Source organism: Papilio polytes, unplaced genomic scaffold (genome assembly GCF_000836215.1).
Source record: "Papilio polytes unplaced genomic scaffold, Ppol_1.0 DF824091.1, whole genome shotgun sequence".
NCBI classification, from domain to species: Eukaryota; Metazoa; Arthropoda; class Insecta; order Lepidoptera; family Papilionidae; genus Papilio; species Papilio polytes.
This window is the reverse complement of record NW_013525113.1, coordinates 330,578-355,102: the sequence shown is the minus strand read 5'-3', so window position 1 is coordinate 355,102 and position 24,525 is coordinate 330,578. Positions and strand designations below refer to the sequence as shown.

Sequence of the window (24,525 nt, the reverse complement as noted above, 5' to 3'; positions counted from 1 at the left end):
CTCTATTCGCACTGCGTGGAATTAAAAAAAAAGTAAGTAGCCTATGTGTTCTTCCAGACGATACATCTATGCCAAATTTCATAGAGATCCGTTCAGCCGTTTATACGGCAAACTCTTACCAACATCCATCTATTTAAACTTTCGCATTTATACTATCAGTAAGAACTAAAATTAAACGGTTATATTATGTGTGAATGTTTACAGTTTGCACCTGGTCGCGTATGTATTTGCAATTACGAGTACATAAAGCATGTCGCGGGGTTCAAACTTCGCAAGTTGAATGTGTTCGGGATTGCTGTTTAGATGCAGTACAAAGTTTTCAAAGCAACTTCGTAAACTGCTTTAGTTTATTTATGAATATTAAAACATTATTTGTGGTCTGAATGCATTTTATTATACAGAAAAACTTTTACTTTTAGATTTATAGCTGTTTGTAATTGAATTCTTGAACTTCACATAAATCGCTAAATCATTGCAAGATAAAATCTATTTCTTTGTTGAGGTCTTTTAATGGTACTTTTCTATTTTTATCATAACAATTTTCTAAAATACAGTGTTCAGAGTAGGGTTAATATTGAGATATATTTCGTTTGATAAATGCGGACGTGGTAAAAACACTATCTCGTCATATCGACCGCTTGCTTGGCGAGTTGCTACATGCCAGACGAAGTTGCCAGTTGCCAGAGAGTTGCCAGTTACAACGTTTCAATTGCCAGAACACTCCCCTAATGCTGCGAAATTTTACGTTTTAATTCAACGGTTAATTGCAGACAGCATAATGAATACTTTTTCGTTCATTACGTCTGGATGAGGACAAAGGCGGCAATAAATTTAAAAGAACCGTAATTCAGTTCAATTTTAACTCAGGTAAAGTAAACTAAGACTAGAGAATAAGAGAACTTATTCTAGATATTACTAATTCGAAGTTCAAGTATCAGAGTTACAATTTGTATTTTTGCATGTTAAGAATAAACACATAATTCTTAATCAATCACTGAGCTTCCTAAATTAGATATATTTAATAATGGTTTCACTATAACACAACCAGTCTATTTCAAAGACGAGCTAACTCTCAGCACAACAGACTTTCAAAGCAAAGTTCCTCGTAAGTCCTGATAGAGATTTAAAGCATATAAATTGATCGTAATGGCTTCGGAATTGCCGTTGTTTTATTAAGGGCAGCGCAGGGCGGGAGCGGGCGCGGCCCAGACAACAAAGGAACTCAACAAGTGCAGACGCGGCGCGGGTTGGGACTGCAGGGTGCGTACACACTGCAACATCCCAGAAATCATTACCTTGTATCAATATATGGCATGGAGGGTGGTTAAAAAAGGGCGTATCTTTTATTACAAATATACTGTGCAAGAGCTCACTAAAATATCCCAATTCATTAGTTAATAATGTAGGAAAATTATGACATCAATTATTTTGACATGAGCATAATTAGGTAAAATATTCAAATAACCTTATTGATTGATGCGTCTGTGTGAGCCCTAAAGAGGAAGCTGGGGTTGCGATTGCGGGGGTTGTGGGGGAGGTAAGGGAGGAAGGGCGCCGCCGCAGTGTTTTGTTAGCGCTCTAATGAACGCCGGCAAAATGCAGACTAGTTAGTTACCTATAAATACATATGTAATATGTATGTGGCATAGACAATACCAGAACCCTAGGCTAGACTTTGTAACCATAATGCTTACGACTTTTGATAATAAGAAAATATTCCATCTGTTGCTCCCGACTTTGTCCCCATGCTATTAAAATAAAATATGAAATATAGTCTATGTTACTCACTGATTACGTAGCTTTTTAATGGTGAAAGATTTTTTTAAAATGGGCCCAAAAGTTTTTGAGTTATTTTAATGCATTCAAAATTAAAAATCATTCCTCTTTATAATATCAGTATAGATATTTACTATATACCTTGCATAGACAAGCAATATTAGGATTGAGTCTACAAAAAAAACATATTTTTGTCGTTTCTGGTTAATTAAAACAATTTACAAACCTATAAATGTAAGGATATATAGAAATTTCTTTGCAAGTTAGAATGTCTGCTAGACACGCTTACCTTATATATAACATCCATATCTATAGTCTATACTAACAAATAAATTACCCGTCTAGACAGATATTAGAAAAGTTTGTCGGGACAAAGTATTTCGCAGTCGTCTGGTATCACAATCCGGCTGCAATTTCCCTGTCCAGTGCCCGTCTAGACAGGCAGGGGGAAGGGAAGCGGAGTTTGATAGTTGACAATACATTACATCGCATAGGTATTTAAAATTATACATAGTAAACGACGTATTTTTATTTACAAAAAAAATTTAATTTAAAAACTTTCTTACAAATTCAGTCATACAAAAATAATTATAACAAGTAGTTAAAAATTACTGCTCTTCCATACTTGGTTCAAATTTAAATTATAACTGTAGCAAATATTTTAATAGCCTCTAATTTAAATCCTGGATCGGACTATGGACCTGACCTAGGACAAGTCACGCTGTATTGTTCTAGACGAGAAAATATTGATAAAGAGTTTCACAAGCATGTTTACGTTAACTTATTAATAACATAAACTTTGTCAAAAAAAGACAAAGTTGATAACATACACTATCTTACTAATCTCGATAATATTATAAATGCGAAAGTTTAGATGGATGGATAAATGTTTGTTAGAGTTTGTAGCCTCAACGACTGAACGGATCTCGATTAAATTTGGCTTAGACGTAGAGGATAGTCTGAAAGAATATATAGGCTACTAAAGAGAGTAAGTTTTCTTCAAAGAATCGCGAGCCAAAGCTATATGTCCATATGTTACTTATAACTATTACGATTTATAATTTTCTTACAAAGACACATTTAGCATTAATTATTTTAAAACAATTCTTACACTTCAAGTACATATTATGTCAACTTGTACAACAATATCCGACTTTCAGTGTAAGATACGTCTAGAGGACACCTTGGGTGTTCACGTATTCAAGGATAACCGCTGCTTTATTTGGTCGTGTATTTTTTAATTCGCACCACCGTGACTTCCTGTTCGTATATCATTAACTAGTTTTGGATAAAATAAAAAACTCATTGTTGTTTAAGATGGTGTCTAATAAAGAGAAAAATATGTGTTACATATCATTTTTATAAAAAAAAAAACGGTTCTTTTATAAGCAAATTGTAGTAATGCATATTTACTGTACAATTATACGGTCTAAGAGCAGGTGTACATCCTTGACTAAACTATCGCACAACTGTTTCGTCGCGCTTTGATTTTTAAGCTTATACGACTATGGAGGTGCACACACTATAATGTGTCTAAATAATTTAGATTAGTTTGACAATTCACTTCAAATTTTGTAGGGATGGGTTGTGAAAAATCAGTCATAAATCTTATCGATTTTCGATTTTTACTCTTATAGAAGTTGGAATCGATAGATTTATATTTATAACTTATGAATTAAAAAAAACACTGTTTTCTCAAATTAATAATGACCATAACAAATAATGAGAGTAAATAAATGTTTATTACTACTACAGCCGTACGTAATCGAATTGGATTTCGCTATTATTTCTGTCATCGCTAAATTCTCTACAATATAATAAATACTAGAAATGTCCTATAAATTAGTTTATAAGAAAATAATAATTTTAGTTGAGTTCGATAATTATTTAAACCGATTATCGATAGTTCAAAATTGTTCGCTATGTGTGTTTAATTCGTCCACTAAGTACGGCATTTCGCTTCATACAAATTGAATTCTATACTTCATATGCGTCATTTTCAAGCTAATCTATCTTATTTAGACACACAATACTCGATTTTCAGTTGTGCTAAACAGTTGAATTGACTGCGAAACAATCGACAATCGCAACATTGGTGCGATAGTTTAATAAAAAGTGTGCGTCCGCTCTTAACTCGTATACAATTCATTTGAAACATTAAATTTTACAATTGATCGAAGGTTGTTTGCCCTCGTGCTAAATATAAGACGGTTCCTTGTGATAAAACGCACGTATCAAACGCAACAAATACTCGCGTTTCGACATCGCACGCGCCACGGAAATGCATCGCTGGCCTCAATTTATTGTAATAACAATTCATTGAACTGGAAGACTGCTTTATGTACGTCCGATAAACTCAATTGCCGTGTAGGTGTGCTTGTTCGATATTTTTGTAATCGATTAAAAGACGAGGCAACATTCGGTTTATATCGTCAGATTGTTTCGCTTGAAAAAATGCTTCCGAAACGTGTAGAAAACCATACAATTATCTATTTTTTTATTCAGAAGGAAAAGAGAGGTGTAAATAAGGTTCTAAACATAGTAACTAGTAGTAAAAATTTATGATGAATTCTAGGTTTTCAGAGGGTAACAGGCTAGATAATAATGTCAATAAGTATTTATATTTAGCAATAATTCTATTCATTAAGTTATCTATGGCTTTTGACTTTGTAAACGAATTTATTTCCCAAAATAGATGTATAGAGGCAGTGAGTAGTGAGCACTTAAATAGAACCTTGAGCGCAGTTTTATTTTCCGCTCAGCGGTCGACTGTGCGCTTTCATGAGGCGAGGGAAATGCGACTTATTTTTAGCCGCAAAGCGCATCGCGGCTTGACCCGGCCAGGCTTCTTCAGATTAACCTGCTTCTTGCCTCTTTTAAAACAATATTAGAAGCGCTTTTATACTCATGCACCCCTAGTGCTTCGCTTCCGCGACGCAAACTCGTTTTAGAATATCACTTTAAAAGAATCTCTATCTACAGATATTGTTAAATAAAAAAAAAATAAACTGGTTTTCATTAAGCTTTTATTTGTTTTTTTTAAACATTACTAAAAACAACAACTAACATTTTAATCTAAACAACATACTATCTCTTTATTTATCTCATTGTGCTACGAGATCTCTAGTTATTAAAAAATGTTTTTAAAATGGCAACATAAAATGCAAATCTGAACTAGAGCAATGCAATAAGTGAAAGATTGAACCTCACAATATAATGTTATTGTGTTGGTGCTTGTTGTTGGTGCATTACAGCGAGCGGCAGGCGGTTTGTTTTGGTGGTCGGCGGCGCGCGCCGGCTGTAACCTGCGACCCAGTTAAACTGGGACGACATCTAGGGTTTGCAATTTTAGTTTTAGGGACATCCGTCCACATGATAGTAGATTCAAACAATTTAGGATTTACACTACACCAAACAATATATAAACAATTAGTATTACGTGTGCAATTTACTTTTTGCATTTCTTTGTCCTGTCCGGACAATATTATTGGAATAACAATACGTGTGGCAACCCTAAGCGTGACCCCGGCTGACCTCTCGGCCTAGGTCGCCGCCGCACGCCGACAGACTTAGCAACACTCTTCTATAATCTCTGCAACTTCATGCACTCCTGGTACTTTTTATAAAGTACATTGACAAAGAAAACTCCAGAGTCAGAGACAGAAATTTTAATACTAATGTAATTAATGTCTATTTAATATTTAATCTTTATTAATTTAAGCGTAAATTACATTTATTGAAAGTTTAACTACGACTTTTCCTTCCAGAGTAGGTGTAGGAAAGAAATGTATGCAATTTTTTTTTAATTTACGTTTATTTTAAAAACTTAATTTGGTATCGCTGGAAACCCTATAACCAACCAGTATTAACAAAGTTAAATGACATTAAACGACTCATAATACCCAGTCTAATTGATAATTGCGGGATAAATCGCTTCGTTCGGAGATTGACACACCAGCATTGTTCCGTACGCACTGGATCGCTTTACTTCATATCTGGGACATTGCACCAGCCGACCTAGTTAAAAACTCATAGCTTTCGCGATACCCCCCTTTCCCCAACCCGTACCTCCCCACCACTCCACCACTTAAGTCGATGTAAAAGAGATGCACTTAAGTTTGCAGACCATGTAAAAAGAACAATAAAGCATACTTCTTTGATTATTATGATGCCCTAGTACACTGTGTTATAAAAATAACTAATTTTCAATAGCGACTAAAATAGAATTTAATTCGTTCTTTGTTATACAAGTTAATTATTGTCTTCATTCATGTGTTCAGTCGCGTGCAATTTAATGACTAACAAAGAACGGCTTAACTCAAATATAAAGTACTGCGTAATGCAATATTGTGCTTTTGTATTTTATTTTAACGCTTCAGAGTGAAAAAACAAATATCAATCATTTTTAAATAAAATAACTTCGTATAACTATTAATTTTGAACGGTTTCAGTTGTAACTATTTGATAAAATAGACAACTAAACAGTCTTTAAGCAATTCATTATTTATTAGTACCGTCTACAAACATACAAGTGTCAGCTATAGTATGAGAAGGTAAAGAACGGCTTCCGATACGTCGCGAGGGACGTCCGAAAGCGTTTTCTGCGTTCCATTACACGCTACATTAGATATTACCATGTATGACTTCCATTCAATAAACACAAACAAGAATAAACTTTATGCTATTTCAAAAGAGTGCAAATTGCATCGTCATGCAGATAGGCGTTTATAATATGGTGTATTTGAAGGATTATAGGCTCAGGCGGAATTTGTTCGGGCTCTTGTAAGAAGTAGATTAGCGCGACTAAAGGAGTTAATGCAACAAGGACTCGTGTTCATATTTAAAACAATTATTGCATTTAAATGGCAATTAATATAATCATCGTCAGGGAATTTCGATCACAATTTTATAAACAATTTTGACTGCTACCTTACATAAACTAGTCTTTCCTCTCTCAAGCTCGCAAGACGGAGTTTCCGCTCAAACCTACCCCCTACCCGGCCACCCCGTCACTTTCCCTGTCGCTGTGACGTCATCCGCCCCACTTACTGCACCCGGATCCGACCAGCATTTAGGTTACGGTCCCGTGAGCCGCGCTTTCGGTCCATCTCTTTAAAAGAAAACTTTGTAACAGCCAGCGACTAAATCACTTTGATGTTGAAATAATTAAGAAAACTTTCAACAATTTGTAATACTAGACTGTTGATCTATACTGATATTATAAAGAGGAAAGGTTTGTATTTTTGTTTTTATAGGAGTAACTCAAAAATTACTGGGCCGATTTCACAAATTCTTTTACCAATAAAAAGTTACGTTGTCAGTGTGTAAGGCTATATTTTTTAAATATCGCGGTCGAAGTCGCGTGCAACAGTATTGTATATTTTAAATGTATGTCTAAACATCATCGTTCAACTAAAATGTTCCGATTTATAGTTTGAACATGTGAGTAATCAGCGCAAATTATATCCCGAACAGGACTCACTTTAGTCAGTCTAAGAAAGTAAAAGGTCAACGATCCTACACCAGTAACTAAAAACATTTATCAAACTTCTATTCAAAGTTAATTTAATCTCGAACGGAACGTCTCAAGTTATCAAGATAAGTGCACTACGCTTTTTCTCTCCTCCGAACTTACCCCAACAACTTCTGTGTACAATTTTGCACGTCAAATAAATTTAACTTCTCTTCAGAAGAATGTTTGTCCAATTTTCGTTTCACAATTTGATATTTTATTGTTTTTATTTATTGTAATTCTTTACACAGTTTATTTGTTGTGTTATTTTTAAATGAATAGTAACTGAGTACTTCTAAAAAAATTCAAACATTCTTTCACCAATACAAAGCTACGTCAGTGAGTAACATATGTTATGCATTTTTATTGTTTTTTAAATTTTACGTAAACGAAGTCGCGCTGCAACAGCTAGATTTGAAATGTAATAGATTGTTTTATCCCAACAATGAATAGATATAAGCAGAATACAATTCTAACCATAATGTTAGCCCAAAAACTATTTGAAATTAGTTATAAGCAGTCAAAGTGTATAGAAAGCGAACCATTCTAGGAATTAAGCCTGCACTACATAGATAATGGAATCAAACAGCACATCACTCCGGTAGAAAACGAACATTGAACGCTAACTCGATTAAAAACTGCACCAATCAAATTGTATCGAGGCAAATGCACTCCTCTTTAATCTGCAACTTGCAAACGTTTCATGTCTGCCTGTCACAATTATAATACAGATTTAAAACCATAAACTAGTCTTTCTGTTTTCATCGCTACGTAAAAATTATTCTTTCCTCTCGCTTTGTTTTACACTAGCTGACAATTTTTTAATCTGTATTCAAAGGTATTTCTGTACATAGATTATATAACAATTATTTCATCCTGTTTTATTTATCTACAACATAATACAAGTAATGAACAGCACTGTTCTCTAGACAGCGTTTAACGCATATCGAGAAATATCTCGCACGTGTTTAAAAAATGTAAATCCAGTCAGGTTAAAGGTTTCAGTTGTAAACACCGCTCCAGTTGCAACACTACGTTAATCTTACTGACCTACTGTTTTATTTTTTACACTTACGCAGTTTATTGACTTTACTGCGTACATTTTGAACATTCACTTATATTCCAATCCGGTAATAATAACGAAGTAACGACCCGAGCCGAGGTTCCTGGGGGAGCCCTAGAGCCTAGTTACACATAAACGAGGTTTAGGCTAAGCGCCATCTACGCTCGGCCACATCAAGTCCGGTGAATCTGTAAATGCCTCTTCAAGGCAAACAGTGACAACTCAGTCCTAAAAAAATCACTTATATATCAATAGTAGTAATGAATAAACTCACAAACTATTGGACAGATACCAAAAATTCTATTAAAAACCTACATTTTTACTAAGTAACATAGATTATATATATTTTTTTAATTCCCCGATATCCCTACGGACGAAGTCGCAAGCATAAATCTCGAAAAACTTGTACCCTGTTTGATTCTAGGTTATAAAGTCGGACCTTAAGTTCCTTGTTACGAAGTATGTATAATGTTTGAGAATATCAGAGCATTACATTACTCATACCAAGCGGGCGTTAGTCATTCACAATGTACAGCGAGTAGCGCTCCCGCACAGAAATAACTTAAGACATAACAATACAGGAACAATAGGTGCGAAGCAAAACACCAGGTGGTTACCGCTTGCATACGCTCTTCTAACTCATTAATTAAATCTGAATCAAACCATAAACCACGGACATCAATACTCTATGACTGACGAACGATTCTTTGTTCTTTGGACCATAGACATTCCTGTGATGAGTTGGCGTTATTCATTTGTTTTAAATTAAGCACACGTGTCGTAAAAATAGTAAGAACTAGCTGTTGCTCGCGACTTCGCCGGCGATAAATTAAAAAAAATATATAAATAAACATAACCTACGTTATTCACAGATAAATTACCTTTGTACAGGTGAAAGTTTTTTGAAATCGGTCCAGTAGTTTTTGAGTTATTTCAATACATACAAAATACAAAACTTTCCCTCTTTATAATATTAATGTAGATGTATTGACGAACATTTGCTGTACCAAAAATAAAAACACATATTCTCTATAAAAAGGGAAGAGTCAAATAATTTAAGACCTAAGTGTATTTTTCGCATTAAACATACTTTTACACACGTATGTACACCCTTAAAATTACCACGGAGTGTAAAATGGTGAGACGATTTTCCCAAGCCGCTAAATCCTTTTGTCAAAACTTTTAACTGTACTACTCTTAGTATGTTTGTTTTTCATGCATTCAGCTTAACAATTTCTTTTTAAAACTAAATACAAATAAACATTGAATACGACTAAAACTTTTGTTAATTTAATATTGAAAATTTCTACGAAATATAGAAGTTTCTACTTTAGTTAGAATTTACAGTAATAATTACTGTTAACTTGAACGATACTTATAATATGAAAAACCCTAGGTAATGGTTCTCACGTAGTTACGGTCGAGTGCAAGTCGCTGGATAACAACGTTGAAAACTGAACTCGTTTCTCCGTAAATATTTCCTCATGGCAAGTATTTACTTGTTTTAATGAGAATCGATTTTTGCAAAGAAAAGCGTTATAATTTAATTTATTTTTATACCAACAAATTAAACGTGAATAAATATTAGCAAGTCTTATATAACAAGTGAACCCGTTACAAATTACAGAAATGGATTTCAATTGAAACAACTTTCAAGTTCTCGTTATGAAACTTTATTTAGCGGGCGGGGATGACTACTAGCTTCGAGCCCCTCTCAGGTCAATACGCTTCAATATCCTAAGTACACGGAAATATTCGGTGAACGAAACGGAAATTCCCTACAACCAATCAATCTTTTGTTTTTACTTTTTTCGTATATTTTTCTTCGAAAATAGAGACGAAAAAAGGAATTTTTGATATTGCGCCAACTTATCACATATTCTAAAAGACGTTTATTTGGCAAATTGAACACATGATGGTGTAAAATAAATATTAAAACGTTCATATTTACAACGAAAAAGAAAATAATTTTGTTATTACTACGATTCTTTATGAAGTATCATTATTAGTTACTAGCTTTCGCCCGCGACTTCGTCCACGTGAAATTGAAAAAAAATCCCAAAGTGTATAGCCTATGTATTCTTATAGTCTATCCTCTATATCTATACCAAATTTCATCGAAATCCGTTCAACCGTTCGCACTACAAACTCTAACAAACATCCATCCATCCATCCATCTAAACTTTCGCATTTATAATATTAGTGGGAAGTAGGATTACTAATGTTAATTCTGGTAAAAATATTTCTAACCTCAAAACGAAAACTGACAATTCTTATTCGTACTAATTGCTCCTGTACGGGATGGTCGTCTCTCAGTCGAATGGATTGCTTTCATCTGAAGAATGAGATTTATCACACGACTCAATGGCTCAAGGAAGTTTTTAGGTCAATCTCCTGTTTTTTATTACTAGATTTGATTAAAACTTCATCCGAGGTTTATAGTTGACCAGTAATAGATTAATTTAAATTAATCATTATTAACTATCATCCACTTGCCCTTATCCCTTTCGGAGGGTCGGCACAGTATGTGCTGCTCTTCCATACATCTCAATCAGCCGTCATATCTGAATCCACTTTCTTAAGCATATCCTCTTTCACACAATCCATCCATACTTTCTTCGGCCTTCCTCTTCCTTTGTAACCATCCACATTTAATAACAAATTGTTATTAATAAAGATATAAATTGCAGTTTTATTAACTCGTAACTAAGGGATAAATTATTAAATTATTAAATAACTTACGGCGCACTGACTTCATTGTAATTAAACATCTACTTTTAATTACAGTTTCGCGTCTTTTGTCAAAGCACAGACTATTTCATTTGCAGCTAATTACTCTGAGTTGTAATTAATTTTAAATTAGCACGAATTTTCAGACAATCGTGAACTTTTAATTTAGTGAGATAGATAAAAGTTAGACAAATCTAAAATCTAATTTGAAATTAATGTATTGGAAAATTGTTGTTCTTAAAAGAAAAGTAAATATCGATGTTATTTTATTGTGTCAAATTAATCTTCAAACAACTTTTTACAAACCTTAGCATTTTTGAAGTTTGCTTGATGTTTTAATTCCCAAAACATTACCTGCAAGAAAGAAAATAAAATTAAACGATGGGTTCCAGTCTAGACTACAATCATAAACCACGACGCGACGGGACATTCACCTGATGGGAAATTATATCTCGACAATAAACTATAAAATAAAATTAATTCAGTTTTATTTAAGACTAGCTTTCGCCCGCGACTTTGCCCGCATGGAATTAATAAAAAACAAAAGTGATTAGCCTATGTGTTCTTCCAGACTATCCTCCACATCTATGCCAAATTTCATTGAGATCCGTCCAGTAGTTTAGGCTACAAACTCTAACAAATATCCATCCATCCATCTATTAACTAATTGCATTTTCCTCCAATATTTCAAAATTCTTTCAAGTTACTTTAATTTATTTGATAATTCTGAAAGGCGATGTATAAGAACGTAAGCAAGCTATTGTATATCTTTGTTAAAATCATACATTCAGAACATATTTTGTTTCGACCCACATTATAAGAGCTGGGTGCATACAAAATAAACACGTCTAAATCCGTTGCTCCGGCCTCGATAGCCACCCGATATTTTACGACAAACTAAACCAAACCCAGCTCTACCGGAATCTAGGCTAAATAATTATTTGCGTAATAAACAATGTTTTGAAATTCGTAAAATACAAATAGTTAAGTATTTCTTTCTTAGAAGTAAACCTTCATCATTGAATGAACGAATTAGACGAGTAAATAAAAGTTAATTCGTACTAAAATGGCTAAAATTGGTACGTGGGTTGTTGGGCTGGAACGGACGGGTGTAATTACAAACTGGGGACCTTGCGCCTTAAGGTCGTCCTCGCCGCTTACTGCACACCCTTTCCATCTCTACAAAGATTGAACAATTTCAGTATACGTGGTAACAAGAAGGGATTGGAGGTTTATGTTATGACGGACTAAATAATGTTGTAAAATAAACTACTTGATTGTTAAGCGAAAATTACTTGATTGATTTTAAATGTCATTCGGATTTTAAGTTGCCAGTCTTCAAACATTCGAGCTTGCGCACATTTCGACTAAACTTTTTACTTGTACTAGCTTTCGCCCGCGACTCAGCGTAGGATTTAAAAAAAGCAAAGTAAGTAGCCTATGTGTTCTTCCAGACTATCCTCTACAATTATGTCGAATTTTATAGAAATCCGTTTAGCCGTTTAAGCTACAAACATCCTTCCATCTACACTTTCGCATTTATAACATTAGTTAGATGGAGGTGCGCACACTACTCTATGTTTAGATATTAAATTAAACAGTTGAATTGGCTGTAAAACAAACGACAGTCGCATTTTATCTTACTAATATTATAAATGCGAAAGTTTAGATGGATGGATGGATGGATGGATGGATGGATGGATGGATGTTTGTTAGAGTTTGTAGCCTAAATGGCTGAACGGATCTCCATGAAATTTGGCACAGGTTTAGAGCAAAGTCTGGAAGAACACATAGGCTACTTTTTATCCCGGGAATAGTTACGGTTCCCGTGGGATTCATTAATTTAGTTTTTTAATGTTTACTCGATCATTCTGCAACGGTTCAACATATCATATTGAAATTTGGCACAGATATAAAACAAAGTCTGGAGTACACATGGGATGAGCTTCATCCCCGAGAAATGTCCGGTTCCCGAGGGATACGGAGCTTTTTGTAATTTATATAGTTTGTATGTTTCCGAATACCACGCGGACGAAGTCGCGGGCAACAGCTCGTGTACTAAAAACCTACACGATTTGAGACTGCTCAAATTATTTGAATTTGTTTTAGTAATTCATGAGTCAAATTATCGTGCATCGTATTGCTCATGCGCCTGGTATTTCCTATTCAAAACAAAGAAAAAAAAATTTTTGTCAAGTATTATTTTAGCACTGTGTTGACATTACAGCGCTTGCCAAAATTGTTGATTGGTCATCGTGCAACATAGCGATTGAAAATAACTTTGAATACGTATGTAAATATCCTTCTATGAAAAAAAAATTCTTAATGACGGGAATGAAACCAACATTTAATTTACACTCATTTACATATATCTTAACTTAAAACTATTTTACACTTCAATTTGTAGAATACGTCTCTACAAATGTGTAAACAGCGCATAAAAATTACTTTCTATACAAAACTCCTCGTTAGTTCTTCTCTTTGTAATTTGTATTACAAACTGGACATACAATTTGAGTGAGTATGATCCGATGACGTCCGCAACCTTTTATAAACAGCGATACTGTAACATGAGAATTGGCACAAGACGCCGCAAAACAATTTACATATATTTAATGTTAAATTACGATAAAATACAACTTAGATATACCAACCTATATTAAGAACAACAATTAAAACGATGTTGTGTGTTTGTATTATAGTTTATCTATACTATTATAATAAAGCGTAAACACACACTTCTTTGTTGCCTAAGATGTCCAAAAGTACAGCATATTTTTTTTAATAAAAAGCCTTACACTTACGTCACGCTTTAGGCTATACATTTTCAGGCTATTAAACTTAGGGGGTAAATATTTTGGATAAAAACCCTAATGTGGGAAAGAGACCATAAGTTGCTGCCAACATCAAGGAAGCATGGTTGTCGTTATGTCAAATCATTTTGATATTTGTTATTGACAATTTGACATATGTAAACAATAAAATATTTTTTTTATAATTTCATGCGGATGAAGTCGCACGGGAACAGCTAGTTAGTATTGAAACTATATGAAAACGATGTTTACGATATCTCTTTCACGATGAGGATGTTAAGCTTTGCGTAAAGCAAAAACTTCACGAAGAAAACAATCAAGTTTGAATGAACGGCACTAATACGCTCATTTCATTTTGCAGATTTGCGTGTATCTATTAATCTGTATGTACAGTTAACGTGACCTGGAAGCCGAGATGTAGTAAATAAACGCAGCTCGTTTGCAGAAATCGGTCGCCTGTCATTGTACAGAAAGCTCGCGACGAACGGAACACTGGCCTTAATGCACACAATTGATTCAGATATACAATTGACATCGTTATTCATAAATTAACTGTCAAGAACTCTGAACTGTAATTTGAATATTTTTAACGTTCATTGTTCAACTTGCCAGGCGACGACACTGAAAATTATAAACTTCATCTTAATATGATAATATATCTATAAATAAACTAGCTGTTCACGTGCGGCTTCATCCGCATGAAATTGTAAAAACTTTTTTTGTTTACATTTGTCAAATTCTCAATTGCAAATGTCATAATAACCTTGCTTCCTTAATGTTGGCAGCTTGTGGTTTATGGTCTCTTACCCACATGAAGGTTTTCTTCTAATTTATTTACCCCCTAAGTTTAATAGCGTAAAAATATATAGACTATAGCGTGTTGTTAGTGTAGGGCTTTTTGTTAAAGAATTATTACAAACATATGCTGTGATTGCTGACATCCTACGCCACGTAGTGTGTGTTTGCACTTTATTGTATAGGTTATTGAAAACAATAAATTACAACCCAACACAGCAACTCTAGAAATACTACAGCCAATAAGCCACCCACATCATGGTAATTTAAAAAGACAGGAAAAGTTTGCTCCAAAATTATTCCAAAGTCGAAAATCTAATTCGACAAGGGTACCCACTGACCCTGGGATGACAAGGGTCTCTATACAAAGTCCAACGATGTTTATAGGATTAAAAAAGGGACATTTCAAAGCTGAAACACGTTATTATTCTGACATAGGTTAAGTTAGGTTAGCAGTCATTCGTCACTGTCCCCGCCATAGACAATTTTTATTCAGTATCGACGTACATTCTTTTTCACTGACACATGTAATCAATAAAATAGAAAAAAAAACTTCCGCAACATGCAGTACTGTTGTACAATTTTGAGTTTTTAGCTTGTGACATCACATAAGACACTGGTCCATTCATTAAGAAGTGCCATAGACAAGAAACTGAACTGAAGCGTTTAACCATCTTTACAATCAATTATCTTGTTAAAAATTGTGCACAGTGCAAGCATTTTTAAAGATTTTCCAAAGTTAGAAAAGCATAATCTTCAAGGAATTAAAGTTAAATCCTCAGATCTACTGTGAACCTTGCATTTGTAAAGCCATGTAGGCTACTCTTTCAAGTATGTGCATCTCTGTTTACCCGTTTTGCTTATAGAGTACTTTATTTAACCCTTTTTATAAGCAATCGTAAAAGATATTAGTTCCATTTTAAACCAGTTAGAACCTTGACATGAATATAGTTCTCGTAACGGGGTCGATTGTGCAACCAAAAGAAATATTATAAACAAGCTATCGTACTAAATAAGCCGAGATGCAGAAATAACCTATTCATAGAACTTCACATATAGTATCAATTGAGATTAATTACACTGTTGAAGTCGATTGGAAATTTCTAGAATACAAAACATTTAGTTATATTCTCGTTCAGTAGTAAAAAGATAGTAAATCTATACTATTATAATAAACCGTAAACACACACTTATTTGTTGCTTTAGATGTCAGCAATTAGAGCATATTTTTGAATAATTCTTTTTATAATAAAAGCCCTACACTTATGTTACGCTTTAGGCTATATATTTCACGCCATTAAACTTAGAGGGTAAATATTTTGGATAAAATCGTTAATGTGGGAAAGAATCCATAAGTTGCTGCCAACATCAAGAAAGAAAGATTGCCAAGGTTTGTAATGTCATGTCATTTTGACATTTGCTATTGATAATTTGATAAATGTAAACAATAAAAGAAAATGTTCATAATTTTATGCGGATGAAGCCGCACGGGAACAGCTAGTATAATGATAGAAATTAACAAAAGACAGCTGACGCTTCCATATAGGGTATAAGCTAGGAAGAAAGAGATAGTTGTAGTAAAAGATGATGCCTTAGTTTATCTGAAGACAGTTATAGTCAAAGAGTCTTATGGAATTTTAGAACATTGTATGCTCATGGACTCTAAATTCAAATTCTTATAAGTAACTAAATAAATTCAATGTCGTAATTATGTAAAAAAATCTTCATACTTGAAAATCGTGTCATTTTCCTGTTACATATAAGTAGAACATAAACAGTTTAAGTCACTATAAAACAGCGTATGTAAAGTACATAAGAGTGTCGCATTAATCTTGTTAATGCTAATTTAACGACACGAAGACCATATGACGAGCTTTGAGCTTTCATCTTATTATGCTTTTCACTGATGAAAACTACATCGTGTACAGAAACAAACAAACTTTTGATGATATAAACTTCTATATCTACTGCTGAATAGATTTTAAAACGTTTTGAAATAATTTGCAACTAGCATGTTAGTTATAACTATAGATTTTAATCTAGGAGACGATTTGAATCGAATTGAAGCTCTGAAGCCACTGCAAATTGACACTGAAACCAAGCACTGGCTACAATAATTTTACTAGAACAATCATTAGTAGTACTAGGTTTACTAACGTGACGTCACAAGGAATGCCGTGACGTCAGCAGATTCAAGAATATCGCATTACAGGTCAACGGAAACCTCACAACTGCGGCCACTAAATCGATTATGGTTCACATCCTAGCTAATAAACTGCACAAGTTTGATATTAAAATATAAACACCCAGCATATCCAAGTCTTAACAGAGAGGCTCGGAATACACCCTAAGTTAAGGGTAACTAGGTTAGACGATAGTCAACTACGTTGGTCCACTGCGAGTTCACTTGTCACATCGCTGTAAATTTATATGCAATGAAATTTAAAAATTACATAGAACATTATCTATGTTACTCAATGATAACGTAGCTTTTCAATGGTGGAAGAATTTTTTTAATCGGCCCAGTCATTTTTGAGTTGTTTCAACACATACAAAATCCAGAAATACAAATCTTCCCTCTTTATAATATTAGTATAGATGTAGGTGGAATGCATGGCTAAAACAACAGTGTAGTTGTTAAAGAAACTAATGAATCGTGGAAATGAACGGCTATCAAAGTATAAAGGTGCATAGTTTTAATGGAGTCCAGGGCCACGGTCGGTACGGACAATATGTTCTATAATGAAACGCGACCGGCAATTTGCGATTCGCCACGTCGCTTCGAAATCCTATTCCAGTAAAACCCTTTTTTTACTGAGTGATAAGTTGCGCGAACGCATTTCGAAGAGTAATCTATAGTACATTCCCCGTGACGCAACTGTGGTCATAGAAATGGCATTCAATCGGCCACAGTCGCCCTAGTGAAAAAGAGATCTTAGAGTTCATCGTCTTAACACGGTTTGCAATTAACCACGGTGCTGTCCACAATTCTTCTCACGAGGGGAATTATTCAACTATTTCTCGTATCTTTACTTGAAATTGATTATTACAATCTACATTGAACATCTTTATAAATTATCCTTACTGGCAACACAGATAATGTTTTATGCTGTTCTTTTGTGTTTCTATTTCTATCAAGTATTTAAAGCGTAATCACAATGCGGCATGAAGAGACACGCATTCCCATATGCCATTTATACCACATTCTGATTTATAAACATTGCAAACTGGCAACTCTGGAATTTTGGTCCTTCTAATAATTGTCATTTTATAGTAATTACTATTTTTATGCGAACTATGAACGCAATTTTATTTGCTAAAGGTATGTTTCTTGTTTGTATTATTTGCCTTTTTATATCATTTTAAAACAATGTAACGGTTGCTATGAAGAATGCGTTAATAACACGTAATAAGGTAATTATTTCGATTGTTTGTTTGATTATAACTAAGAAAGGCATGACAATTACTATTGTGACTAAAGATATAAATACTTTTCATGTTATCATTGCAATTAAGTTAAAAAAGTAAATTATAAGTAATGAGTGATGTTTTATTGCAAAATGTAATCTGCAAGACTATGTAAAACAATGGTGCGATTGATATTGCAAAATAGTTGTATAATAATGGGTAATCGGATTATAAAATAACCAAATTTCTAATCGATCTGACTGAATATTTTCTGATTCACATATTTTTTTTCATACGATGTACCATATCTGTTTATACATGCGGGACGTAAAATGCATTGTACTATGCAGCAGGCTCGTCCTCGTCGTCATACTTCAATACATAATAGAGATCGCCGAGCACAAGTCTGACGGGTTCATACCGCCCCCCACCCGCCGCAGACCCGGTGAACAGCTGACGGCCCCACAACAAAGAACAGCACCCACACAAACAAAGAACGTAGTTAAACACGCGTACCAACTTATACAGCGTATCGATTCATTAAATAGAAATTGTCTCTATTGCATATAGTAATCAGTTAATTGTTACAAAACAACTCCCCACGACCCTGATGAAAATGACTTATTACGTGTGGTGATAGTGATCGGTATGGATATAACAAAGGGCCTACTTGCCTTTCTGTTCATCCAATACGCGAACGCTCTCGAAATGTAGCACTATAAAAATCAAGTCTTTCCAACAAAATATGTTCAAAACAAAAGTTATTAGAAAATTCACGTATCCATTGCAGAAATAGTCAATAATCACTCGAGTCGTATTTCACTTCTCGGTTGCTATGGTACTGACGTATACCACGACACAACTATTTAATAATGATTTGATAATATAAGGATATATCGTCTTTGTTTATAATGTTACGGGTTTTTATGTATTATTTACATCACTTTCCAGCGGCCTGCGAACGTAATAATCGGTGCACTGCCTGCGCAATTTATTTGCGCTGCTGCGTCAAAAACAATCGCTTCTCAACTCGAACATTGAAAGGAACTTGATTTTTTGTCTCAGTCTAGCCTAGAACTCGTGTCTAGTTTGTCTCGCTCTATTTGACGTTTACGATCAGTGTTGCTGCTATTTTGGTAATAACTAAAGGCCATGTAGATAATATAGTGTAGTTCTACACGAAATATGTCTGTTATTCTTGAATTTTTTATTTTATCCACACTGCTTTCTTTGAGAAAATAGATATAAAATCTTTTAATTACATAATAGTCATAGCTGGGCTGGTGGGGAAGGGTATAAGGTAGGGGATGGAAGGTTATTATGTTGGTATAGTAGGCAATACATAATTTAGAATCTCCTAGCATACACTGATCATAACATGATTTCTATTCAGACATTTGTGACTATTTTCTACACTGAATTTTAATCTTTCAGTCATAGGATTTTCTTGGGGCATGTCCTCGGTTCTTTGCTAATTTAACTACAAATTGAATTCAATTGATAGACACCTTTTAAAGGTTGTCATTGAAAAAATACCTGGGGGTAACAAATGCAAACATATTCCAACAGTAAGACTTAACATTAAAAACGCCATAATAAAACAGAAAGAAATCAAAAGTGCTAAAGCATGTATAAAAGATGTATTTTTAGACATAAATAATAGGATAATGAATAAGCAAGAAATAGTTATATTTTAATTATCATATGACAAGTTATGTACATCGGAGGAGCTATGTGTTCTTGTGCCAGAACTTGGATGCGTTGCGCGGCGTCTTGCTCTTGCCGGAGGACTTCTTGGGCGCGGAGTGCGCGTCGCTGCCGCCGCCCGCGCCCGCCTCCTCGCTCTCCGCCTGCGTCTTCAACGTCTTCTTTATGTACGATATCTGCCAGAAAATATCACACATGTACATATGTATAGTTACATCAGGTGACAAACATATGGTCTCGTAGGACTGCTGTCTATAGGCATCTACACTAATATAATGGAAAATACTTTATTTTGTAAAAAGTCAGCAATTACAGCATATTTTTGAGTAATAAAAAATTACGGCACACTATAAATTCTCATGCTATTTAATTTAGGTGGTGAGTGAGCAAGACTACCAACCAATAGCAGCAAAGAATAAAGATTGCCATGGTAACGGTAATTGTTAGGCAATGGCAAAGGCATGTAAAAGCTTGAAGATACAATCACAAGCTCAATAAATGTCCCCACTGAGGAGTTCGCAGCCTACACTAAGGGGGTGACGAAAGTATGCATTTGTTCACCAAAATGTATTTATGGTCAGAAATTGAGATTCTAAAGTTATTTTATTTGAGATCATTATTATGGAGCTGACTGTACAGTGATACATTATCTCCCTTTTCAATAATTCCCTTCTTCTGCCTTCCTTTATTATTTTCCCAATAATCGTGATTACTTCCCATTGTATTTAAATGTGTTTACATAGAGTAAAATGCAATTTCTAGCCTTAACTACCAAATGGTTCTCAATGAACTTTGGCATTGATATGTAAAATAGTCTAGAAGACTACATAGACAATTTTTTTTTTATTCCACCTATACAAAGTTATATAGAATGACATAAGTATAGCATATTACATACCTCTTGTTCAATGCCCTGTTGATGTCTGAGAGCTTTCTGTTTATGATTGTTGGCACGCTGTATGTGTCTGTCGACGGAGCTGAGCACCGCTTCACATGCGTTGCACCAGTCGGCTAACACATCTGCGATACCGGATGCATCCTCAAGCCTGGCGTCCCTGCCTAGTGCTACATCTACCTCCACACGCTTGCATTCCTGATCCAGCTTACCGTGAATTATATCTGTAATAGTAAACAAATAATGAATAATATTTACCAATTAAAAGTTAGGCAAAATCTATACTAATATTGTAAAGAGGAAAGATTTGTATTTTTGTATGTATTGAAATAACTCAAAAACTGCTGGGCTGATTTCAAAAATTCTTTTAACATTAAAAAGCTATGTTATCATTAAGTAACATAGGCTATATTTTTAGTTCCACATGGACAAAGTCACAAGCAACAGCTATAAATGTATAATTTGTTTTTACATTACAATAAGGTGTTATTCAAATCATTTTACTAGGGGAGTCATGGGTGTTGCCAGACATAAAATGTTTTATATCTGTTTTACATTTTTTAAATCTTTAAAAATCCATAATAGATATGGTAGCTATCCGTTTTAGAACTAATTGATTGACAGACAATAAGTGTGAATATTACCGCATAGCCTCACCTGCATAAATTGCTTCTATAATTAAATCTTCCAAGTCTCTAACATTTTTGATATCTAATTCCTTTAATAGCACACTATATGGGATACATTTCTCCTGTGTTGCCAGTGTTGCTATTGTCAGATGTTGAAGTTTCTTGCATTGTACAGGAGTGAGTTCTAAATATTCAGCCTTGTTCTCTAGGTACTCTTTATATGTGCCATAAGCAAATAGATTTAATGTCTTATAATGTGTTGCATAGGGTCCAGTTTCCAACTGAAAAAGCGATTTGGTGATGAAATAACGGATTTACAATAATCATTCCAACAGAAGTACTAACTAAAACTGTCTAGCATAATCTAATCAAATCTTTTTCGTGTACAGACATAAAAAACGGAGCACAGCATGTTGTCCTATTGGGAAACTAAATGTTACCTTTAACAAGGATAGACAATAAAATTTTCCAATTACATAAAATATAATTATTCAAACATACTAACCTCTTTAATATTTGGCATTTCTAGAAGTTCGCCGAAAACATGCACCCCCGGAGCTTCTAGTACTTGCTTTATTAGTTCAGCACATGCAAAACCTTTGGCACCCTTTGCTAATAGCACGAACTGTTCCAGTGGATGATTTGTGGAAAATGAAGACAAAGATGAAGGCTCATCCCTGTCCACCGACATAGGATTCATATCGTTATTTTCTCTATTTGTACACTATTAACAAATTTATTTTTATACCAATTGAGTTGCTGTAACGTCTACAATTAAGTTGCAAATCATTAAATAAAACTAATTTGCCAAACAATATAAAATAAACGTTTTATTTTACTCTTGTCTCCTTTTCTTCAATGAGATAGTTTGACAGTTGAAGTTATTGCGTTACCAATTGCAAAAACTCTGCCACTAAAAAGCTGAGCACCGTCAACAATACTGTATCGATTTTGCTTTTTCAGTCTTTAATATTCATTTAACACTATGAAAATTTCTTCGTACACATTTTTATGAATGTTATATTAAATTGCAAAAATAATATACTCATAAATTCACTATGTATAGAATTAAAACAAGTAAACTAACAATGGAAAGAAGACGTTTTTGGCATAATAACCATTTACCATTGTAATTGATGATAAGTCTCTTTTAAAAACTTTAAGTGACCATAAACAATAAAATGGCGCCTGGTTTTTTGTGTGTGCGATAAAATTATTGTTTTCGTAATACTGAAATGTGTAGTTGAGTGTTAATGTTTTTATGTTGTTTATAATATAGAATATATAATGAGGTACCGTTACACGATAAATATGCGAAAATTTGATAAGTTTAAGACAGATTACGTGTGTGTCAATCATGTCTGCAGCGTCCTATACCGCCTTTTTTACTGACTTGATTGGTCTAATTTAGTAGTAATCGCCGTGAGTTTTTTACTTAAATTCAATAAAAGTTTGTTAACTATTGTTTATAAGTGTATGTGTTATCAATAACAAGTGTGCGGCGTTGTGTTTTTGATGGGTGCGTTTTGCGTTAGTAGTTGTGAAAGCGTTTATGTAGGTAATGGGCGAACTGTCATGAGTAGTGTTTACTATCGAGTGTGTGGACTTGTGTTGGTTAATTTGTTTATCGGCGCGGCATAGGATTTGTTGTCAACATGTGTATGCCAACGCCAAGTAATGTGTCGGGCTTCGGTTACTCGTGGGGCTTCACCAGCTCCGCCGACCTGACGAAGGGCGAGGTGGAGACTCCAAGCAGTTTAAGTTATACTTTAGGGAATACGGTAAGTTGTTTCTTGTTCTCTATGCATTCAAATCATAAAGAAATCGTAAAAATAGTTTTAGTAACATACTGGAAAAACAATTACATAGTAGTGATCAAACATAATAATAAGACATCTAAAATTTTGGTCAACTTGTATAAGAATTTGTTGAAAAACAAAGAAGAACTGGTCATACTTATGCAAATAAGAAACTGATTGCATTTGTGTGTAGTTCACAATAATAATTATTGTTCATAAACAGAAATGTTACATTAAAAGCAAGTTAATTTTTTTTATCCTTTTTTCATGTTAATGTTAATTTAATTTTATCCGATACCAAAATTAAAAAAAAATTAATCAATTGCAGATTTCACCTGAAACCACATTGACTGTTATGTCACATAAGACACCGCAGGTGCAGGAGAAAGTTGGTACAGTAGTAGCAGTATCTAATGCAGCGCAGGTGACAAGGGTTGTGGCAACTGGCACTCCGGTCACTTCACGGAGGATGTTTGTAGTGAGTGAGGCTCCCGCACACACACTGAACAGGGTCACACAGCAAAACCAGACTGCGACTATACAGAGTAAGTTGTTAATATGCACTTAGTACTTAATTTAGTTAAATCAACTTAGTAAAGTTTTTTTACAGCTTAAGTTTATGTTTATAGTAAATGTTAAAAATAAAAAAGACATTGTATGAGACATTCATAAAGTACGCTGAGATATTATTGACAAAACTTCTCAATTATTTTTGTTAAAAATATTTTTATGTGTAAAAAGGTGAAATTTATAGTTTTTATGTTAGCAATGTGCATGAAGTAATTTAAAGTTCATAATCTTAGTTTTATAGTAGACAATCTAAAAAAATATTATTTTTTTCAGCGACAAATCTAGCTCCGAAACAATTTCTCACACCAATCGGTCCTATACAATTAACAGCAGAAGAATGCAACGAAATCTTAATGAAAAGAGCACTGCAAGCGCAGGGTATAGCAACTCCTGTGATAGACACATCACAACTCAGCCACACCTTGTTGAATGGCAGCCTGAAAACAATAACGGAAGCAGCACAGAGCCAAGCTGACAACATACAAACCACAACAGTACATCAGCATAACATGCTGCATACGAAACAAGAACCGGGAACTGCTAATAATTCACCCAAAGTAAGTATTTATACCTTACTAGCTTTCAGCTACTCCGTTTGTGCGGAATTAAGATAACTTGGCATATGTTTGTTAAGCCATTTTTTTAAATTTTAGTCTATGGTAATCTTTCGTATGAGTTTCTTTATGGAGTTTAATTATTCTTCACAAAATTATAATAAAGCCACTAAACAGTTTTCCAAGTATTTGTAGTATAGTGTGTAGCGAGTAGTACAGTGTGGGAGGTTGAGGCGGTGTATTCTCAGACGGAGGTGCTAGGCGGCGCGGTGCT

General features: G+C 34.2%; 2 protein-coding genes across 2 annotated transcripts in view; one reads left to right on the top strand and one right to left on the bottom strand.

Annotated features, from left to right (window-relative positions):
- Positions 1 to 19,722: 19,722 nt before the first annotated feature.
- On the bottom strand, positions 19,723 to 22,214 carry LOC106099954 (COP9 signalosome complex subunit 7b). The gene is made up of 4 exons (XM_013278648.1): positions 21,834 to 22,214; positions 21,357 to 21,609; positions 20,703 to 20,923; positions 19,723 to 19,980 (listed from the first exon to the last, which is right to left on the bottom strand). The coding sequence occupies exons 1-4, from the start codon at positions 22,026 to 22,028 to the stop codon at positions 19,828 to 19,830; spliced, it is 822 nt and encodes a 273-aa protein (XP_013134102.1). The 5' UTR covers positions 22,029 to 22,214; the 3' UTR covers positions 19,723 to 19,827.
- A 275-nt stretch (positions 22,215 to 22,489) lies between these two features.
- LOC106099943 overlaps positions 22,490 to 24,525 on the top strand; it is an 11,608-nt gene continuing 9,572 nt past the window's right edge. The window contains exons 1-4 of the mRNA XM_013278636.1: positions 22,490 to 23,109; positions 23,456 to 23,672; positions 23,971 to 24,254; positions 24,500 to 24,520. Of these exons, the coding sequence (XP_013134090.1) occupies positions 22,984 to 23,109; positions 23,456 to 23,672; positions 23,971 to 24,254; positions 24,500 to 24,520 (648 nt within the window). The 5' untranslated portion in view covers positions 22,490 to 22,983. The remainder of the gene's footprint in view (positions 23,110 to 23,455; positions 23,673 to 23,970; positions 24,255 to 24,499; positions 24,521 to 24,525) is intronic.

Bases quoted from the DNA above. Each gene is read 5' to 3' on its own strand.
- LOC106099954 (XM_013278648.1), bottom strand. From the start codon at position 22,028: ATGAATCCTATGTCGGTGGACAGGGATGAGCCTTCATCTTTGTCTTCA. The intron at 21,610-21,833 runs GTTAGTATGTTT...TCGCTTTTTCAG, and splicing joins AAATGCCAAATATTAAAGAG to TTGGAAACTGGACCCTATGC. The intron at 20,924-21,356 runs GTGAGGCTATGC...TTACTATTACAG, and splicing joins TATAGAAGCAATTTATGCAG to ATATAATTCACGGTAAGCTG.